Consider the following 22,702-nt stretch of genomic DNA (forward strand, 5'->3'; position numbering starts at 1 on the left):
TGAGTGGAGTATGCCTTTAATTGAGAGAATTAAATTGACTAATCAATGTAATACTAAAAGGCCTAAGACTTACTTTCTGGAATCCATATAGATGAAATGCTAAGGACTTTATTTTATTATACAGTAAAACCTTGGTTTGAGAGTAACTTGGTTTGAGAGCGTTTTGCAAGACAAGCAAAATGTTTTAATAAATTTTGCTTTGATATACAAGCAATGTCTTGATATAAGAGTAGCGTCATGTCACAACTGAGCATAAAAAAGAAGAGAGGAGCCTCTAAGTGTAGCAATATGGTTACAATTAATAAAGATACAACATTTAGCTACACTTAGAGGTGCCTCTCTTCTCTTTTATACCCTGTAAAAATAAATGCTTTGATATACAAGTGCTTTGGATTACAAGCATGTTTCTCGAACTAATTAGTCTCGCAAACCAAGGTTTTACTGTACTGGGTACATTATACAATTTCCAATAAGATTTTTTTTTTTTGGGGAAAAAAATGTTTGACTTCATAGCCTATTTTGTTTACGTGGGTAAATTACTAAAAAGATAATTTTATTTGTCAGATCGACAGATCCGTGTTTGATCCATACACCACATCATCATAAAGACAATATTTTTTACATCCACACCCAAATGGGGCTATCAATAACGACAAAGTTCTTGTTATTCTGGTAAAATGGCAGACCAAACTAACCTTTAACTGTTTCAAGTAATTATGTTAGTTTCCTAGTGGTAATATTCCTTCCTAGGTCAATCTAGGTCTTTCAGAAAATATTTTATATAGCTATACAGCAAAGTACAATTTACTATGGAAATATTGTTCTTTCTGGTTAGTATTAACTAAGAGAATATCAATTCAGGATCAGATTTATTTAAAAAATAAAGATTTCTCTGGAACCTGATGGAGCATTTGTAATGAAAGCCTACCTGGGTGAAACATACTCTTTTAATAGATATTTTTCTCTATGTCTTTCTCAGACTCTTCCTGTAATTTTCTTAAGCAAAAATCTATCATACACTTCTATAATATTGTCCAAAAGTAACAAAGCAGCAAAGATGTGTATCAACTTGAATGATTAAGAAGGAATCGATAATATGTCTGCACCTTGTTAAAACCCACCTTGTGTGCTCTTACCAATAACAGCTACATTGTTTCGCTTTGAAATGTCCTCATAATTAGTAATGAAAAGTTCACCCTGCTGATATCTGCTTGTTTTACTTCAGCTGGAAGCATTAGAAGCTGTGTTTTCTCAAACTCACTATCCTGATGTGTTCACCAGAGAGGAGCTTGCCATGAAAATTAATCTCACTGAAGCCAGAGTACAGGTAGGAATAAACTAAAAGCACAACCACAATTGTTTTAATATATATTTTTATTGTTGTTAAATATATATTATTTTAGCATGATTTTATTGGATTATTTGTTAAATGCTAGGTAAGTACATTGCAAAAAAATACATTTGGTATTTCGACTGTATGATGTCACAGATTTTATAAAAAAAAATCTACTGCCTAGTCTAAATGTCACTTAATGTAACTAAATAAACATATATAGCAAAGTGTACCTCAAAAGTCACTGAACCTCCACTAAATCTGAACAGTTTTTACTAAAGCTTTTCTTAATCATGGGAGATACAGTGTAACTTATTTAGATTTAGTAGAGGTAAGTACAATTCAGGCCTCGTACACACGACCGAGTTTCTCGGCAAAAACCAGCAAGAAACTTGCTGGTATTTTTTTTTGCCGAGGAAACCGGTCGTGTGTACACTTTTCGACGAGGAAACTGTCGAGGATCTTGTCGAGCCAAAAAGAGAGCATGTCTTCTTTTTCCTCGACGGGAATGGGGAAATTTGGCTCGCCGAGATACTCGACAGCCTAACAAGGAACTCGATGAGCAAACCGATGTGTTTCGCCCATCGAGTTTCTCGGTCGTGTGTACGAGGCTTCACTTGTACATACAGAAAGGCTGATTTGCTAAAGCAATTGAGAATCATCACTCTAAAAATATCTAAACAAGTGAAAGAAAATGCCCGTTTATTACCTATGCACATGATTGAGTATTCAGTGTGACTACAGCTACAGTAGTTTTCAACTACAGGCATACCTTACTTTTAAATACACAATGGGGTTTAATTACTAAAGCTGGAAAGCGCGAAATCAGGCTCACTTCTGCATAGAGACCAATGAGCTTCTAATCCCAGCTTGTTCAATTAAGCTTTGGTGATAAAACCTGGAAGCTCATTGGTTTTTATGCAGAAGTGAGCCTGATTTTGCGCTTTCCAGCTTTAGTAAATAAACCCCATTGCGTACTTAAAAGTGGGGTATGCCTGTACTTTAGTAAATTTGCCTCCTCGTGTGCTCATTACTGGTGGAAGTATGGATGCTCAGGAATCCCTGAGTGCAACTCTCTATTGCAAAAGAAAGTACATTTTATGACTAAAAGGAGTAATTGAACATGAATTTTATAAAATTGGATACAGAGATATGCATGTTATGCTTTTGAAACATGTGATACAGAAATGAATCCTAGTGTGAGAATGGTGGTGAATGAGTGCAAATGAGCAAGTGTGGAAACTTTATTGCACTAAAATTCACTGGATTTTGCATTAAAGTGAAAAACTCTTTAAAATACTATTATACTGCCATTTAGGATAGATCAGGTTGTTGTAGAGCAGTCTGAAACTCTGCTGAAATAATTTGAATTAGTTTTTTTTAATTTATGCTGCCAATACAAAGTAATTGAAGACAGCAACCTATCAGCTGCTAAGACTCTGCATGGTGTCAGCCCTCTTGACCATACTGTGTCTGCATACTGCAGATAATTACTGAAATTGGCAGCACCCAGAGTGGGTGTATTATTATAACTCCCAGACAGTAATACACTTGAAAAAAAATGTCTATTTCTGTACTTAGTGAAAAACAATGACTAGATACTTTTGCTTGCACAGGGCTTCTTGGCTGGAATAGTCTGCCCGGGGTTAAATTGATCCACTCAACTGGAGTTGTTTACTGATGAGAGCTTATATTGAGATCCACCTTCCCTGTTTCCCAGTTTCAATTAGCAAGTGAATGGGTCAATACCAGTTTATTTGACACATAAAGTGCAGAAAACAACCATATGGTTATGCAGTGTTCTCTTGCTGTACTGAGCTAAGTTTAATGTGCAGTAAAAAATGTTTTTAACTGAAATGTGCTTTACTGATGCTTGGCTGAACTACATAGGTGATATCGAATGTGTTACAAATGAGCTTATTGCTTTAGGTAGTTGACTCACTCAGTAGCATGGTATTCAAATCACCTACAGTTATGTAGTTTAGCCCTAAGGTCCTCTTACATAAATGTTTTGTGAACACTTTACTGTTTCTTGTTCCAGTGAGAAAACAATCACAAAAATAAATACTAAAAACTCCACAAGCTTATGGATCAGTGGTACACTATATTACCAAAAGTTTAGGTTCACCTGCCTGTACAAGCACATGAATTTTAATGGCATTCCTGTCTTAGTCTGTAGGGTTTTATATTGAGTTGGCCGACCCTTTGCAGCTATAACAGCTTCAACTCTTCAGGGAAGGCTGTCCACAAGGTTTAGGAGTGTGTCTATATGAATGTTTGACCATTCTTCCAGAAGTGCATTTGTGAGGTCAGGCACTGATGTGGACAAGAAGGCCTGGCTCGCAGTCTCCGCTCTAATTTATCCCAGAGGTGTTCTTTCAGGGTGAGGTCAGGACTGTCAAGTGCCACCACCCCAAACTCTCTCATCCATGTCTTTATGGACTGTGCTTTGTGCATTGATCCAAATCATTTGGTGGAGGGGGGATTATGGTGTGGGCTTGTTTTTCAGTTGTTGGGCTTGGCCCCTTAGTTCCAGTAAAGGGAACGCTTAAAGCATACCAAGACATTTTGGACAATTTCATGCTCCCAACTTTGTGGGAATAATTTGGGGGATGGACCCTTCCTTTTCCAACATGAATGAGCATCAGTACACAAACAAGGTCCATATAGACATTGATGAGCGAGTTTGGGGTGGAGAAACTTGACTGGCCTGCACCTCAACCCCATAGAACATATTTGGGATGAATTAGGGCGGAGACTGCGAGCCAGCCCTTCTTGTCCACATCAGTGCCTGCCCTCACAAATACGCTTCTGGAAGAACAGTCAAACATTGCCATAGACACACTCCTAAACCTTGTGGACAGCCTTTGCAGAATAGTTGAAGCTGTTATAGCTGCAATGGGTGGGCCAACTCAATATTGAACCCTACGGACTAAGAATGGGATGCCATTAAATTTTATGTGCGTGTAAAGGCAGGAGTCCCAATACTTTTGGTAATATAGTTTGGCTTTTACACAAATAAAATTACTGTATTTATCAGCGTATAACACGCACCCTAACTTTAAAAAGGAAGGTTTCAGGAAAAAAACTTTCCACAGCCCCCTGCGTATAGCACGCAAGCACAGTTTACCCTCTATTTTCAGGGTACAAAAGTGAGTGTTATATGCCAATAAATACAGTAAGCCTTAAGATACCTACAGACTTAACAAGGTGGACAAGCTTGTATGAGCGATTCTGCTGTGAAAAAACTGCACAAACAACTGTACAAACGATTGTTGTGAAAGTGTACGAGTCTAGGTGAATTGGCATATTTGTACTGAGAGGGGATTAAAATCTCTGCTGTCACTGACTATCTAAATGGAAAACTGCTAATCAACTGTGTTCCCAAATAAGCTCAAGAAGTGGGTAGGCTCGGGAAGTGGGTATTGGGGGGGAAACCTACAGAAATACTGAAGTTACCTGACCCAGAGTAATCATTATCTTACTTAAGTTATCACATTTTGTACCTAGTTCGGCATTTCTCACACCTTGGGGTTGATTTACTAAAGGCAAATAGGCTGTGCACTTTGCAAAGTGCAGTTGCACTCTTCATGTGAAGTTGCTTCAGAGCTTAGTAAATGAGGTAAAGCTTTACTTCACAAAGAGTACCCAATCACGTGCAAGGAAAATAAAAAAAAACAGCATTTTTACATGCAAATGATTGGGCAGAGCTTCTGCCCATTTACTAATCTCTGGATCAACTGCACTTGCAGAGTGCAATTGTATTTTGCACAGTGCACAGCCTATTTGTCTTTAGTAAATCAACCCTCTTGAGTGCTTAATAGGTCAGAAAATCTATAGTATACAAGCTGTGGAGTTTATTAAGTTAATATCTATAATAATATAAAGTGTGTTAATTTAATTAACTGAGAATTTTCTGGTATTGAATCAGTCACAGAATTATTTTTCGAAACCTGACAGTTATTTAGATTTTTTTACTATACTGTTTTACAAGGAGAGCATTAGCAAATCAAACAGGAAACACATCAGTGGACCAAATCAATATAGAAATGCTTAGACATCAATAAACCAAATATGTTTTTAGGCCCAGAAAATCTGTCTTTCAGACATCCAACTAGGTTCACAGGACAAATCAGTACTTTAAATTACAACATATTGGGGGTATGCTGGAGCAGAGTAAAATGTTATATTTTAGCTCTTTTAAGAAACAGCTTTTCTTTTTAGCAGGAAACCTACTAAATCGTAAAAATAATGCTCACTCAAGGCTTGTATCTTTGGAGTAAGGATTTAAAAAAAAATTGAAGTGTAGTATTGCTCTGGGTTAAAAGTAGAGAACTGTGAATAACTGTTATTTCACCAATGACCTTAGCTATAAAAGTGAATATCTAGATTTTATGTGCTAGAACTTCTTTTCAGCTGACACTAAATAAGGGCATTATCTTAACATTGTGAGCTTTTGGGCATAAACTTTTTCTGACAAATCATTATCATCTGGACATTTTTTAATCCTGTAAGACATGCAAAAATAATTTGGGAGAATAACAGTTCAATATTACCTTACTCATCATGAAGGCAATGAATCCTAGCCTTAGGTCAGAGCTAATTCTATCAGTTTCCCAAAATGTGACTTTATATTTTATCTTTGTCCAGGGTTATACAAGATGCTTGTAGCTAAATGCCTACTATGCTCTCCAAGAAGATCATCACACACAAAATACTGCAGACTTGCACTATGTGTGTTTTTTTTTATTTTTTTACTGTATTACACATTAAGAGATCTTCAATTAAAAAATAAATTTGCACTCAGGTATTTTCAGTATAAAAACTGACAGCAATGAAAAGCCTTTGTAGCCTTTCTTATACAAGTTAATTTCTTGTTCATCCAGATCCAGTTGCCAGACATTTTCCCATGTTTATATTCAAATTAACATCACAATATTTAGTGTACTTAAAGCGGAGGTTCACCCAAAAAACAAGTATATAACATTACATTCAGTATACCTCAAACATGTACAGTTTGCCGTTTTTATTTTTTTGGGGGTGTACATACGGTATTATCGGTATTTTCCTCCCGGCTTCGGGGGACTCGCTTCCGTGAGAGTGGGCGTTTCTGTGCAGTGCCGCAATGTCATCTGGGACTTCGCCCATATGATTGACGTGCCTGAGAAAAACTCCCCCCGGCGGGTCACGACTTTCTGAAAGTAGCCAAACCGCGAGTCGGCTCTATACGGCGCCTGCGCACCGACTAGGAGCCGTGTAGAGCTGACTGCACAGGCACCGTATAGAGCCGACTCGCGGTTCGGCCTATTTCGGAAAGTCGTGACGCGCCTTATCCGCCGGGGGGAGTTTTTCTCAGGCACGTCAATCATCTGGGCGAAGTCCCAGATGACATTGCAGCACTGCACAGGAACGCCCACTCCCGTGGGAGCGAGTACCCGGAAGCCGGGAGGAAAATATTGATAATACTGTATGTATACCCCCCCCCAAAAAAAAAAACGACATACTGTACATGTTTGAGGTATACTGAATGTAATGTTATATACTTGTTTTTTGGGTGAACCTCCGCTTTAAATACTTTATACACTAACAGCAAATTTGGAATTTTATGAGAAAAAAAAATGACACATGTAAACAAAGTATATAATGCATATATGTATTCAAAAATATTGTATACAATTAATTACTATACAGAGTAATGTACAAATCTGTGGTTTCCTATGCAATGGTATACATAATCATCTGCATTCCACCCCCCACACATCTCAGACAAAATTCTGATTTCAGTTCAGAGAGCACATTTGGCCACTGAGAGCAAATGAAGGCTATCTGTCACTTTCACTGTGCACTTTAATAACATCAACATAATGTGGAATATTAGATTAGCTTGATTAATCGGTCATTCATAATTAACTAGTGATAATGTTCTACACTAATTTGTCCGCGTCTCTAAGGTACCAGATTGCATCAAAGAACATCCATTTCCTTGCACTGAAAAAAAAATAGGAAAGCAAGAGTAGCAGCTCCCAGCACATGCTCAGCATTATCTCTACCAGTCCTGCTACATTTCCCATTTTACCAGCTGAGGGCCTACATTTTATATACCATCCTTGTCACTTGATTGATCATATTTTTTTTTCTATATCAGGCAAACACCTTTAAAGTAAGACTAACTTCATGATCACATTTTGTATTAATATTACAGTAAATAATATTAAACAGAAATTGTTGTTTACAATTTCCAGCATAGTATTTTGAGACAAAATGATCACAATGTAGAAGCCAATTAAAAAAGTTAATAATCTGAAAGATGTTCATTAAACTCTTGTTTGAAATGCTCAAAAATAGATGATGATGAACACATATTTGCTAATATAACAGTTTGCACTTTGTTTCACATTTCACCCATTGGAAAATATGTTTAAACAAATGCAATTGCAAAGTTTCCTGGGATATGCTGAAACAAATAATCGAAAGACATATAAATCCATTTCCTTGAGATTTGTACATACCTTTATCATTTTATACTTGTGTAGCATATTTATTAATTCATTTGGTATGTTAGGCTTTACTTTTTAAAATGTCAATTTATAATGAATAGAGAGAACATTTGTCATAGGAATAATTCAGTAATATATATTAGTGGCAGGTTCTAGATTTAATAAATTGTTGTGTACCCTTTAATACAGATTGATGTTCTTGTGTGCATTTTGACACCTTTGTTCAGTTGTGTAATTTAAGAATATTGCATTTATTTTAGGTGTATTTTTGTATGCAGTCCAAGTGACAAATAATTGAAGATGACTTTTCCCAAGTGATTATAATTCTTTCACCTCCTCTCACGGCTTTTAAGTGAGACGAATTGGGCAATTAGTGGCCTTATACAGATTATAGTACAGAGGTGTTCCTCACCCCCTGTATTCCATATATTTTGAGGTAGTAGCCACTCAAATATAAAGACCCTATACAGTTAAGTAGGGCACTTTATGTAACTATTGGAACTTAATTTAGAACAGCAAGGCAGCACAAGAGCAAAATATTTTAGCAATTAATGTTTACGTTTTTTTTTTTTTTTTAACGCCAGTGTAAAAAAAGATTATAGGTTCTAATAGCAGATTCCGCCATAATACGACCAGTGAGTCATTTTTTTTATCTGAAATTACACTGGGATTATTATGCGGTCAGTTTAAAAACAAATGGTGTTATTCTGACTCCAATTAATGTGAAGCGATTTATCCCTTGTGAGACCTCTATGCCACGTCTGTATAAGTAGATATAATCACTGAGGACAATCCTCACCAGATAGCTTGAACTCACCAAGTACCGATTCTATTCGCAGAGGTGCTTTTATTCCGAACATTGGGTTACAGCAGATGACACGATACAACAGCTGAATAGGTTGTGGTACTTTTGCGGTCAAAAGATGATATTGTCTGTAGCTTACTATGCAGAATACATGTGCCCTGTTACATGTGGCCTGTTAGCTGCCTCCATTACACAGAAAGTACAATCACAGGAAGAAGGGGTGGATCATTAAATACAAAGGAAGTGTGTCATAAGTCAGAGAAAAGAAACATGGACAAATGGGTGCATTACCACAAAAGGTCACTAGATGGCAGCATGTGAATGAAACGTCCATAACGTTATATAGAGAAACAATCTATATAAGAAATTCTATGCCCCATTGGGGCAGCACACTCCCCGTCTGGCATGGTACATGTCACTATATACAACAGAACGGTAGTGATGCAACTGCAAATAACAAACAGTGTAATTTGCTTTGATGTCTTGAAGACCTGAAAGACATAAAAAGAACATGCATATAATGCAATTACAATAACTCTCAATTTAAGGCTTCAAGTTATGTCAACTAAAGTGCAAGACACTTCCTTCTTGAAATCACAGATAGGATCCAGCAGCTTACGCAATCAGGTTCATTCTCTAAAGGGCAAGAGCAGAATAAGTTCCGTGATAGGTCTGATGAAAGTCTTTACAGTCCCTTGTCTTGAAACCTTCACCTCCACCCTACGTATCTTACTGTCATCACTAGGAACGCTCTTTACAATAAGTCCCATCGGCCATTCGATTCTTTCAGATTGCTGGTCCTTAAGCAGAACAAGATCTCCAACTTGTTCAGGAATTGTCATTTCCTGTGTCCTTGCAGAGTAGAAAGATACTCCATCTTTTTAACAATTCTAGAAGCAATTGGTGAGATGTTGTGCTCGCTTCTACTAGTCATAGCACAGATTTCCTGTTTTAAAGTTTCCAGGTGGAACAGGAACATACCCAAGCTTCTGGATAAGAAGAGTAGCTGGGGTAAGGATAGTTGGGTTCTCTGGATCTTTGTCAGGCTCAAGAAGACTGAAGACATCAGCTGAGGTTTCTTCTAGATGATCCAGCAGGAATTCAGGACCTGTTAACCAAGAAGAATTTGCAAAGTCACTTGCAGACACTGGCCTGGTGACATGATCTGCATTGTTAATTTCTGATGGAACATAAGGCCATTGTTCGTGTTTAGATGATTTCCTGATTCTCTTTACACGGTTGCTGACGTAGACATAGAAACGTTTAGTCTGGTTGTATATGTAGCCCAGAACAACATTGCAGTTTGTGTAGAATTTGATGTAATTTATCTGAATGTCTAGTTCACGCAGTATGAAATTTGCTATTTCTACAGCCAGCACAGTCCCACAAAGTTTAAGCCTGGGAATAATGTGTTTAGGCTTAGGAGCTAACTTAGCTTTCCCAAACAGAAACCCTATGTGGGCTTGATTAGAAGAGTATCTTACCTTGAGGTAAGCAACAGCTGCTATGGCCTTAGTAGATGCATCTGAGAAGATGTGAAGCTCTTTCCTTTGACTTGTAGCAAGGGAGACAGAAGTGTAGCAGCATGGTATACGGATTCCATCTAAGGCATGTAGAGATTGTTTTCAGGACTCCCACTTTGAAAGCTGGTCTATTGATAGTGGAGCATCCCAATCTTTAATAGTCTCTGAGAGCTGTCTAAGTAAGGATTTACCTTGTATGGTGATAGGAGCTACGAATCCCAATGGATCGTATAGACTGTTCACCACTGACAGAACACCACGTTTGTTAAATGGCTTGTCTGTAGAGCTGACTTGAAAGCCGAAGGTATCTTTTAATAAGTCCCACCGTAGGCCCAGACTTTTCTGTACAGGTGGTATGTCCATACCCAGATTTAAGTATTTTAACCCTGTGGCATGATCGCCAGGTTGAAAGGCTTTCATAACAGCAACACTATTTGAAGCAATCTTGTGTATCCTGAGGTTAGCCTCAGAAAGAATATCTTATATCCTTCGGAGAAGGTCTATGGCTTCTTCATCTGTTGGCAAAGATTTAAGTCCATCGTCCACATAAAAGTCTCTCTCAATGAAGTGTCGAGCATCCACACCATACTCCTTTTCTCTATCAAGGGCAGTCCTTCATAAATCGTATGTTGCAACAGCGGGTGAGGGACTATTTCCGAAAACATGTACCTTCATGCGGAATTCAATCCTCTCATTGTCCATGTTGTTGTCACGGTGCCACAGAAACCTTAGGAAGTTCATATGGTCTTCACGTACAATGAAACAATGAAAAATGTGTTCAATGTCAGCAGTTATGGCAACTGCCTCTCTTCTAAACCTCATAAGTACACCTACAAGGTTGTTGGTTAGGTTCGGACCAGTGAGAATAACATCGTTCAGGGATACGCTTGATGCTTGGCACTGGAGTCAAATACTACCCTGATTTGCTTTGGCTTACATGGATAATACAATCAAAAGAAATGCAGGTACCAGCACTCCTCGTGTCTTTGAAGTAGGGGAGCTGGTTCGGCGTGACTATTGTCAAAGATCCTTTTTATAAAGGCGATGAAATGGTCCTTCATTTCAGGCCTGTTCTTTAGTGTTCGCTGAAGTGAGCTGAATCTGGATAGAGCCTGTTCACGATTGGTTGGGAGTTTAACCCTAGCAGCACAAAGAGGTAATGGTGCAGCCCAGCTGTTTGACTCATCCTGGAAAAATTATTTGTCCATTATTTTGATGAACTCTCTGTCTTTCACTGACAAGGCTATTTTGTTGTCATCGCTTGTAGTACAAAACACTGTGGTACCTAGGTTGTCATAACAAAGGATAGGAGTGACATCTGGTCTTTGGATGATGCCAAGAGGCTTCTCTTTTACTTCATATTGGCAAGGGAACTGTTTAAAGTGGGACGTACGTCCATTTCCTAACATGTACGTTTTGAAGGAGTGGATCTCGGATGACGTACGCATTCTATTCAAGCATACGTCGCCCACGAATACCCAGCCTAGATCAAGTTTTTGTGTGTAACCATTGTGTGGACCATCATCAGGTCCATTGCACTGCTTGTGTACTTTATGTACTATGAGAATGTCTCTTCCTAGTAAGACCAAGATTTCAGCATTCTTGTTCATTGCAGGAATCTCATTAACAAGGTGCCTTAAGTGACCAGATCCCTTTAGTCTGGTATCTGGTCACACTCAACTAATGTTGGTAGGGGTATGCCCTCTTCCTTATTGATATGAGAGACTATGAACCCATCGGCCCTTCTACCGAAGGTCTCTTCACGACCAGAACAGGTTCTGTGAGTATACAGTGATGCATGTCCATCTACAGTATACCAAGGATCTCAAAGAATTTAGGCTTAACCAGGGATCTGTTGCTCTGTTCATCTATTATGGCATACATCCTAATAGCTTCCTCAGGTTGGCCCTTTGGGTATATCTTGACTAGGCATATGTTAGCGCAGCATTTGTGTGCATGAAGAGAAAACATTAGCTGTGGCTAAAGCATGAACTTGTTGCTCCCCGCCATGATTTGAGACAAGTCTGGAGGTAGGAGGTTGCTGTGAATTGTCTGAGGGTGGGCCCGGATGCATAGCTGTAACATGTCTGTCTCTACTGCATTGTGTGCACTTGATGACAACTTTACAGTCTTTAGCAAAATGTCATAACAAGCACAGCACCTGTAGCACATTCCAAGTTTCTGAAGAATCTCCCTGCACTCTTGTAACATCTTAGCCCTAAGCCCACAACATTTCTTTAGGGAGTGAGGCTTCTTGTGAATAGGGCACTGACAATTAGGGTCTTTATCTCTGCCCCCAAATTGCTCTGGTGAGCAGGAGAGGATACGGGTGGTGAGATGTCTGTCATTTTAACACATATTGCTCTATTAAAGTCTCTACATTTAGCTGCTGTGTTATCATACCTTGATGAAAGTGATGATGATGAAGCAGGCAAGTTTGGTTCACTGAATCTGAAGTTGGGATCGTTTCTCGTCCAGGCTTGATCACTGATAAACCTGCAAAAATATGTGAATTGAGGAAAAGATGTCATAGTCTCTTTTGTACCTTGAGCCCTGTTGTGCCCATTTCTCTTGCAGGCCGTATGGCAGTTTAGACACCACTTGATGACACTATGAGCAGTGTCCAGGAAGCTTAGTCCAGGTTGACATGGGTCTGTCTTTGCTAACTCCAGCTCCATGAGAAGGTCACTCAGATCTTGGAGCTTGCGATAGTTTTGCAGTCTCTTGAATAGAGCACTTTCTATGGCTTCAGAGCTACCATAGTCTTGCTCAAGTCTTGCCCATGCAGCAACAAGACATGCATCTGGGTGGTCAACATGCACTGTTCTCAGTCTTTTAACACAATCTGTAGATTCTGGCCCCTGCCACTTTATGAGCAAATCAACCTCATCCTTGGTAGTAAGGTTGAGATCAGCAATAGCAGCTTTGAAGGTTGATCTCCAGGCCCTGTAGCTCTCTGGACAGTCAAACCTTGAGAGGGTAGTGTTAATGAGCTCACAGCGTACCATATATCTGGCAGTCATTCAAGTTTGATCTCCCACTCTTTGGTGCCAAAGTAACTTGTGGAACCCCTCGGGTGTGAAAGTTCTTTGGTGAAGTACGGTGAGGTTTACCAGGATAAAATTATGTTTCAAGAGCATTTAACTGTGGTGTAGTCCCTAAGGCTTGTGCTGGCTGTGGCTTGAGCTGCGGCTTGTTGCTGGAAGTCACCTTGTTGTCAGAAAGAGGTGATGCGGTTTGCTGCATAGATTCACTTGTGTTGTAGACTTGAAGAGGCTCAGGCATTTGGAGCTGAGAGGTCTCTGTGTTGAGAGTCAGAACAGTGTTATTAGTAGGGTGTACATGAGATAACTCTGTATCATTGCAAACATTATGCTTTAGTACATATTCACTGGTGCGTTCAACTGGTTCTTGCAGTTTCGCTGGGATGGAACAGTTTGAGTTAGCACCTTCTCTTATTGCTTGTTCGAGGACTCTCAGCTGCTTCCTCCCTTTCCATTTGCAGAATCTTTTATTGGGAATCTGCATCTGCTTGTTGAGATTCCATCTCTGTCTTTTGTGTTTCTATTTCTGCTTCCTTTCTGGTAAAGGAGGTTTGTATTCCTTTTGATTCCGCATCAGCGCGGGCCTCTATTACCTTATCACTTAATGTTGAACTTCTGGAGCAAGAGGATCTAAAAGAAAGTGCAGTGTGCTTGGTTGATGTGGATCTGTGAGATCTGGTCTCCTGCAGTTGAGCAATGCGGAGTTCTGCCTTATACCAAGCATTTTGCACTCAGAGATCCCTTTGTTGGTTTAGTGCATCAGCCCTGGTCAGTTCTGCGGAAGAGTCCTCTATACTACAGTCCTGCAAGAAAGCTGTGTATTTTGCAAACAGTCACTGGTAGCGTTCATACACGACAGATAAGCGATCTATAGAATCTCTTAGTTCAGCTGATTGATCATTAAAGTGTGACAAAACTGACATGCAGTGTAAAAGTGCTCAGAGTCTTGTCTAGACATTGTTCACGTTTTTGCAAAAATGGTACTGTCTCCTTAAGAAGACGAACAGCAGCTTAGACAGGTGGTGTAACACAGTTCAATGTAAAGAAACAGTTTTTAACATTCACATGAGGTGCAGTAAGCTTGTGTGACCATGTGCTTTCACAACATGGCGGATGGTACTGAGCTTGATTGCAGATAAGACATGTGCACATGTGTATTTCGTTTCGGAATTTCGTTTTTGTCTGAAAATAAATGTATTTAGTTACTCTCAAAATTAGTTTTAATTTATTTTGTTTCGTTAAAAATTGCATTTGTCCGAAAATACGAATTAATTAAGGTCGAATCTGTCATTGAAGGCTTATGGTGTCTGTCACATGTTCTAAGAAGATTCAGAGCAGCTAAACTGTATGACGCCGCAATCGCACATTTCCGGTCGAATGTTCCGCTTCAAGCTATAGAAGAATTCTAATGTTGTACGACATTAGTAATAATTATATTTATAAATTATTATTACTAGTCAACCAACATTCAAATTCTTCTATAGCCTATGGGCGGAGCATTTGATCGGAAATGTATGATTGCGACGTCGTACAGTTGAGCTGCTTGTCGAATCTTCTTAGAACTTTCGACAGACACCATAAGCCTTCAATGACAGATTCAACGTTTGTATGTTTTTTGCTGCTTCGTCGAATCTTCATTGTTCATATTGAATGGTCTACCCCAACACTGTCTCTATAATGTCGAATCTTTCCTCTCTATGTATGATAATCTTGGACTAATAGAGTTAAGGTTAGGCACATTCGACCATAGGTTCGATAGACACAGATCACTATTGTCAGCGTCATGTCGAATCTCCTATCGAATTGTTGGCGCAACAAAAACGAAAATAAAGCAATATTTTTATGTTGGATTTTTCGTATTTCGGCTTCTGCGCATTTGTTTTTGTGTGTTAAAATGATAACGAAAATACCCCAAATTTGGACAATATGCATTAGGACGAAAATGAATGCATATGTCTATTGCATATCAGGTACACATATATACACAGCAGGCTGTAGGAATTCTATACATCTTTTGACTATTCTGACTCCGATTGTTGTGAAGCGATTAATCCCGTGTGAGACCTCTATGCCTGGCCTGTATAAGTAGATATAATCACTGAGGACAATCCTCATCAGATAGCTTGAACTCACTAAGTACCGATTCTATTCACAGAGGTGCTTTTATTCCGAACATCGGGTTACAGCAGATGACAGGATACAACAGATGAATAGGTTGTGGTACTGCTGTCAAAAGATGATATTGTCTGTAGCTTTCTATGCAGAATAAATGTGGCCTGTTAGCTGCCTCCATTACACAGGACAAGTACAATCACAGGAAAAAGGGGTGGAGCATTACATACAAAGGAAGTGTGTCATAAGTCAGAGAAAATAAACATGAAAAAATAGGTGCATTCCACAAAAGGTGACTACATGGCAGCATGTGAACTAAACATAACGTCCATAGAAAATAGTTCAGAGAAACAATCTATATAACAAATTCTATGCCCCATTGGGGCAGCACAGGTGTGAAGTGGAAGTCCTCTTTAGGCGTATTATGCCACCATGTACTGTATTCAGTAGATTTTACCAGCTGGTAAGAAACCAGAGTCACTCAGCATATTTGTAGGTGTGTTTTTTCAGTTGGTGCAGTGGGTTCTTACACTAATCATAAATAAAGAGGCATGGTTAACAGATGGTTGTCCTGGAAGTAGGTACCCCTTAGACAATAATAGCATTAGACACACGTCTACCAAATATGTTGCTTATTTGCGTTAATGTGACAAACTCATTTTTACCTGTTTTTCATACAAATGGCAAGAATATTGTAAGTGTGACAGTTATATCTCTCTGCATCAGATAATGATTTTAATGTTCAGACAAATAGGTAGCTTTATTTACTATACAACATACAGTATGTACCAAGAATAAGAAACCTGCTGAGAAACAAAGGCAACCTTTCAAATTAGAATCTTTGTTCAAAACAAAAGCACTTTTATCACACTGGACACTTAACCACTTAAGACCCGGACCTTTAGGCAGCTAAATGCCCAGGCCAGGTTTTGCGATTCGGCACTGCGTCGCTTTAACAGACAATTGCGCGGTCGTGCGACGTGGCTCCCAAACAAAATTGGCGTCCTTTTTTCCCCACAAATAGAGCTTTCTTTTGGTGGTATTCGACCACCTCTGCGGTTTTTATTTTTTGCGCTATAAACAAAAATAGAGCGACAATTTTGAAAAAAATTCAATATTTTTAACTTTTTGCTATAATAAATATCCCCCAAAAACATATATAACATTTTTTTCCCTCAGTTTAGGCTGATACGTATTCTTCTAGCTATTTTTGGTAAAAAAAATCGCAATAAGCGTTTATCGATTGGTTTGCGCAAAATTTATAGCGTTTACAAAATAGGGGATAGTTTTATTGCATTTTTATTAATTATTATTTTTTTACTACTAATGGCGGCGATCATCGATTTTTTTCGTGACTGTTACACTATGGCGGACACTTCGGACAATTTTGACCCATTTTTGGGACCATTGTCATTTTCACTGCAAAAAATGCATTTAAATTGCATTGTTTATTGTGAAAATGACAGTTGCAGTTTGGGAGTTAACCACAGGGGGTGCTGTAGGAGTTAGGGTTCACCTAGTGTGTTTTTACAACTGTAGGGGGGTGTGGCTGTAGGTCTGACGTCATCGACCGAGTCTCCCTATAAAAGGGATCACTCGATCGATGCAGCCGCCACAGTGAAGCACGGGTAAGCCGTGTTTACATACGGCTCCCCGTTCTTCAGCTCCAGGGAGCGATCGCGAGGGGGCAGCTAGAAACGAAAAGCCGCGCCCTCGTCCCGGATCGCGGAAAGGCGGGAACGTACATGTACGCCCATATGCCTGTACGTGCCATTCTGTGGACGTATATGTACATACGGCGGGCGTTAACCGGTTAATATAACCAATGCTATAAAGCTAGCCATACGTTATACAACTTTCTTGTTCAATTCCCTTTAGATTTACCTTCAAATATGTAGTGCAAGGGCCTGCCTGATTGTATACAAATTGAAAGTGTTTAGGTCTGACCTCATATTATATGGTTTTGGTAAATCTGAAGGAAAATTGTATAATGTATGGCCAGCCTAAGAGGGTAAAACAGGGCCCATTGCAAAATCTGGTAATAGTTATTAAATCTGGTAATTTATTGCATATGCAATAGATATTTTTTTTTAGTTGAGCATTTTTAGATATTAGAGAGCAATGCATTTAATTTGTCTGTTCAGCTCTTAACATCACCAATATTTCCCTCATCTGAAAATCACTTTTCATATTTATTGGTGAGTCCTTAAGTGCCATTCTTCATGTGTGTCATATTCATGTTTCAGAGCATGAGAACAGCTAAGTTTTAGTTGTGTTATACAGTTATCCTTTATACACAACACTAACTTCTTTGTTTTGTAAAAAAGCAGAAATACTGGTTAGCACTAAATGCAATATTCCACAAATAAATAATGTACTACTCAAAATCTAAAATGAAAGTGGCCTAACTTAAAAAATAGACATTATTAGAAATATAGGTAAAAGTTCCTACAAACTTTGAAAGATCATGACAATTCTTGAAAATACGTCTAATCTTTTAAAGTACCATCAGCTTCTGAAACATATAGCTGATATTTGCAGCTATCATACTGAATCAAAGCTCTTTTGTAGATAAAAGAAAGCAATCAGCTACTTGCTGTTCCAAACTGCATAAAAGAATGGCTGGGTATAGTGACGGGACAAGGTCATCCGGTGCCAAGGGCAAAGATGATTTTTATTTTTTTAATACTAGTATTGGTGGACATCAGCGACTTAGGCATGGATCACACTAGGGAAACTTGTCAGATGACTTAGTCGCCTGACAAGTCACGCTCCATTCAGTTCAGTGGTACCATTTAAGTTGCTTAGAAAAAGGTTCCTGCACTGCTTGCGGGCGACTTCAGAACAGCTTGCATTGACTTCTATTAAAGAAGTTGTTTGCAAAATGCGCTAAAGTCACGCTGTGCGGGCTGGCTTTAAAGTCAGGTGACGCTGGCTGGAAGTGGTTAACATCCAAGGGCAATCAAGGGCTTAACTGTGTGTCTAACAATGTGTAATGTGTGATGCTTTTTACTACTGATTGATTTGCTTATTTTCTATGCTTTGCATGAAAAAAAAAACAATCATTCCCTCTGTCCAGAGCCCTGTGTTGATTGTCAACACAGAGCTCTGGGCTGAGATTGAACACAGCCGATAAGCAGGTTTCAGCCATGAATCATTGGCTGGGATCTGCTTACAGACTCCCACTGTGTACAATCATAGGGGAGTAAGTGGGAGGAACATGCGCCCCAAACAGGCAGCGATGTGTGAGTATGTCCCAGTGCCTGTAGCTGCACACCTGCGGAGGGTTGGCAAGTGGTTAAATAGCAATGTTATTTGTAATATGCAGCAGGGAAGGGGGTTAATGTACTGTCACTGGTGCATTAGTGACCAGTGGCAGTTAATGAACTCCTTTGTGCTGCTTTAGTGGCACCAGTGTCACTGTTAATTACTCACTGGTGCCACTACTGCAGCGCAAAGGAGTTAATTAACTGCTAATGGTCACTAATGCATCAGTGACAGTACATTAACCCCCTTTCCTGCTGCATATTACAAATAACATTACTAATTAAGCAAATTCCCCTCAGCCGCTGCTGCCCCCCCCCCCCTTAAAGTTAATTCAGTTCATCACCCAAGTAGGTAGATGGCAACCTGCTTACTTGGGTGATGAACTGCTTGGTTGCAGGTCGTAGGCCGCAGCTCTGGCGGGTGGCACTGGCAGCACTCTGTGCTCCTTTCCCATCCAGCCTCCTGGCCGGCCCCTCAGTGACATCATGCCGGTCGGGACAAGTAAGCCTCTGTCCGGCAGAGACTACTCCTTCTGAAAGGGAAGTGAAGGGCGGGGCTGGTCTTAGGCTTGTGCCGGGTTCATGATTGCACTCTGCACATTTTTCTGGCTAATTATGTAGCGCGGCCAGTGTGTACAGCACACACTGCACACTTCTCCAGCGCCCCCCTTCTTCCAGTAAAAGGTTCTGCTCAGGCCATCCCCCCTCCTGCCCTTGTACCAGCCCTGCCTGGGTAAATAGCCTGAATAAAATGTGACACCATATGGATTTGGGGCTGTGATACAAGTCTGCCAAACCCCAGTTCAATTTGGACCATCAATTAGTTTAAAAAGAAATTACCAAGAACACCGACAAAGAAACAAAATTACAAAATTCATATCCTAAATAGCTTTTTTTCCGTACAGGTATTTCTGGAACCCTGTCCATACAATTTTAATTAAGCCTTAAAATCTTTCAATTGTATGCTGGTTATAAAGTTAAATGTGTGAGCAATAAAAAGAAAGTTTGTCTTCATCGTTGTCTTTTATATGCAATACATTTATTTCCTGCTTTGTTCTGAGAGAGACAAACGCTCATATGGTGATAATTGACCTCAACGGAGAAATGTTCAAAGGTTTTGTTATTAAATGTTGCTTAGTAAAGAAGAATAAAGCAGTCAGCATTTTTATCAGGTTTTGGTCACTAAATCATTTGTCTTTAAAAATGATACATTGCATTAGGTATACCTGTACCTAACCATGCAATAGTAATTGTAAAAGAGGAAGAAAAAAAGAACAGATGTGTATAATAGCAAGCCCCTAACTAACAAAAATGTAAATTAAGACTTTGATTTAAAAACATTTTGTATGGCATTCATAAAACATGTCACATTTTATATTATTTATATAATCCCAGTACACTTTCTGATTTATGAAAAAAAGTCACTAAAGGGGAGTAGCAATGTTAAAAGTAGGCCTCTCCCTCATTTCTAGCCCCATGGGAATCTGCAATTGACACTGTGTTACCTATGTATAAGCTGACTTATATCAGCAGGAATAGGGATGAGCTCGACTCGAACATCAGGTGTTCATTTGTTCTAAAATTAACCCAACATTTGGGGCAATTGTGAGAAATTCAAGTGCAGTGGAACGCCCCATAATGCACTGCGAGATTGCAGTGCATTGCTGTATGATGATTGACCAAAGCATGCACCTGACCTGCATGCTTTGGAGCTGCTTTACAAACAATCCGATTTTAGTACAGCGATCTTCCCTGCTGTGCTATTGTGCTCTGAAAGAGGGACAACCCCCCCGCCAGAACACTGTCCGATTGACCAACCTTTTTTGGTCCTGTCCCTTTGACAGAAGCCAGCTGAGCGGCAGTCTGTCTATTGAATGGCTGATACCACCCAACATTCAGCCAGTGTGTACTAGGCCTTAGGGATCTTTTGGCTAAGCTAAACCATTTACTATTAAAATAATTGGGGGGGGGGGAGCACAGAGCATTGTCCAATTCTTGGTTCTCTTTTCAAGTAAATGTAGGCCTCTCCATGCTATTTAAAATGGTCATGCTGTTCACTGATGTTGTTTGGGGGGGGGGGGGGGGGTGCACAGCTTTTTACGGCATTGTAAGTGAAATGAAAATTATAAAACCAATTGTTCCTCTGTTGACCAATTTTACACTGCTGTGCCATCTACCGTCTCTTAATTCTTGTAGTAAAATAACTACATGTACTTTTTTTTGTTTCATTAATCAGTCCTGCTGCTGGCTAAATTGAAAGTGCTGTATCAGCCTTGGTCTCTATTTTATCCCCCCCCCCCCCCAAAAAAAAAAAACACCTTAAAGTGGTTGCAAACCCAAATAACCAAAAAAAAGTTAACACTTTAGTTAACTCAGCAGCTAACTTAGCGTCACAATTCATTTGTGCTTAGTCTGGCAGGGAAATGAGCAGCCTGTCATCTATAATCCTCCCCGCTTTGCTACTGAAAAAAAATCCAACACCTGCAAAAAAGGTGCCGCCGCGTCCCCTCTCCTTTGATTGGCAGACCTGCAGATGAGACTCTAGCCTGAGTGTAAATGTGTTTAATTTCAACTGCTTGTAACCCTCATATGCATCTGTTCTGAAAGACATGCACTATTTTTATAGTATGTTCAATAAAAATGCAAAGTGTTGTATTTTTACCTCAGTATTTTCATCTCTGTGCCGGTCACAGCTCTGTAAAATCTCAGATCCATGAGTGGCAGAGACATCACATGACTGGCACCACCTCCCAGCTGTACACCACACCTTCCAACACCCTGCACACTTCTAAGCTGGGAGCTGGTGCGTTTTCTGGGGGGAATGTACAGCTGGCAGGTGGGGCCAGTGTCAACACTCAACCTCCAAAGCTCTGGCCCATAGACACACCCACAGACCAGAGCTGTGACAGGCGCAGAGATGAAAATACTGAGGTAAAAATACAGTGCTTTGCATTTTTATTGAACATACTATAAAATGCTGCATGTATTTGAGAACTGTTGCATATGAGGTTTACAAGCACTTAAAACATAATCAATAATTTATAGTTTAATAAAATAGAGCCAGTCTTTGACTTTATAGAAAAAGAAACAATCCTGATGCTGAATGTGCCCCTTTCCATATGTCAAGGGAAATCAATTTGGGGAGAAGATCGAAAAGGGTGGCAAGCTAGTCAAGAATGCAATGGGAAGATTTGTAATTGCGCATCATTCTTAGTGTGAGAAACCAAAAATGACAATATGCTAAACAATGTGAAACTGCTCCTTTAGGTGAATAATCCACCTCTGAAGAGCAATCAAAAAAAAAAAAAAGGAAGGCGCTAACACATATGTGATAAATGCAAGTGATAAATGCACGCGAACAAAGGACAAAAAAAAATCCAAAAATACTTGAGAGACCAAAGGTGAAAAAAAATGATAATTATAGGAATTGTTAATAAATATTGCACAGTGCAAAAAAAATCCAAAATATTGCTGAAGAAAGCTCCAACCACCATGCTCCTGGTCTTAAATTTGCCTCAGATATAGGGATGAACCGAACACCACCCCATCCCTGGTTTGGTTGGCAGCAGAACATGCGACCAGGCAAAAAGTTTGTTCAAACACGCGAACACCATTAAAGTCTATGGGACACGAACATGAAAAATCAAAAGTATGTAAGTATGTATCAATGCAAAAAAAAGTTTTAAGAACTGACTTTTTTTCGGGAGCAGTGATTTTAAAAATGCTTAAAGTGAAACAATAAAAATAAATTTTCATTTAAATTTCATGCCTGGGGGGTGTCTATCCACTTAAGATCCGGACCATTATGCAGGTTAAGGACCTTGGCCCTTTTTGCGATTCGGCACTGCGTCGCTTTAACTGACAATTGCGCGGTCGTGCGACGTGGCTCCCAAACAAAATTGGCATCTTTTTTTCCCACAAATAGAGCTTTCTTTTGGTGGTATTTGATCACCTCTGCGGTTTTTATTTTTTGCGCTATGAACAAAAATAGAGCGACCCACGACTGGGCTCTTAAAGAGGACGTATATATACGTCTATGTGCCCAGCCGTGCCATTCTGCCGACGTATATCCACGTTAGGCGGTCCTTAAGTGGCTATAGTATGCCTGTAAGTGGCAAATTT

General features: G+C 39.5%; 1 protein-coding gene across 1 annotated transcript in view; it reads left to right on the forward strand.

Moving 5' to 3' along the window:
• Window positions 1-22,702, forward strand: part of DRGX (dorsal root ganglia homeobox) — a 120,450-nt gene that overhangs the window by 8,590 nt on the left and 89,158 nt on the right. Inside the window, exon 4 of the mRNA XM_040320783.1 lies at window positions 1,226-1,327. Coding sequence (XP_040176717.1) covers window positions 1,226-1,327 — 102 coding nt within the window. The remainder of the gene's footprint in view (window positions 1-1,225; window positions 1,328-22,702) is intronic.

The sequence above is a fragment of the Rana temporaria genome, chromosome 8 (assembly GCF_905171775.1).
Source record: "Rana temporaria chromosome 8, aRanTem1.1, whole genome shotgun sequence".
In the NCBI taxonomy this organism is placed as follows: domain Eukaryota; kingdom Metazoa; phylum Chordata; class Amphibia; order Anura; family Ranidae; genus Rana; species Rana temporaria.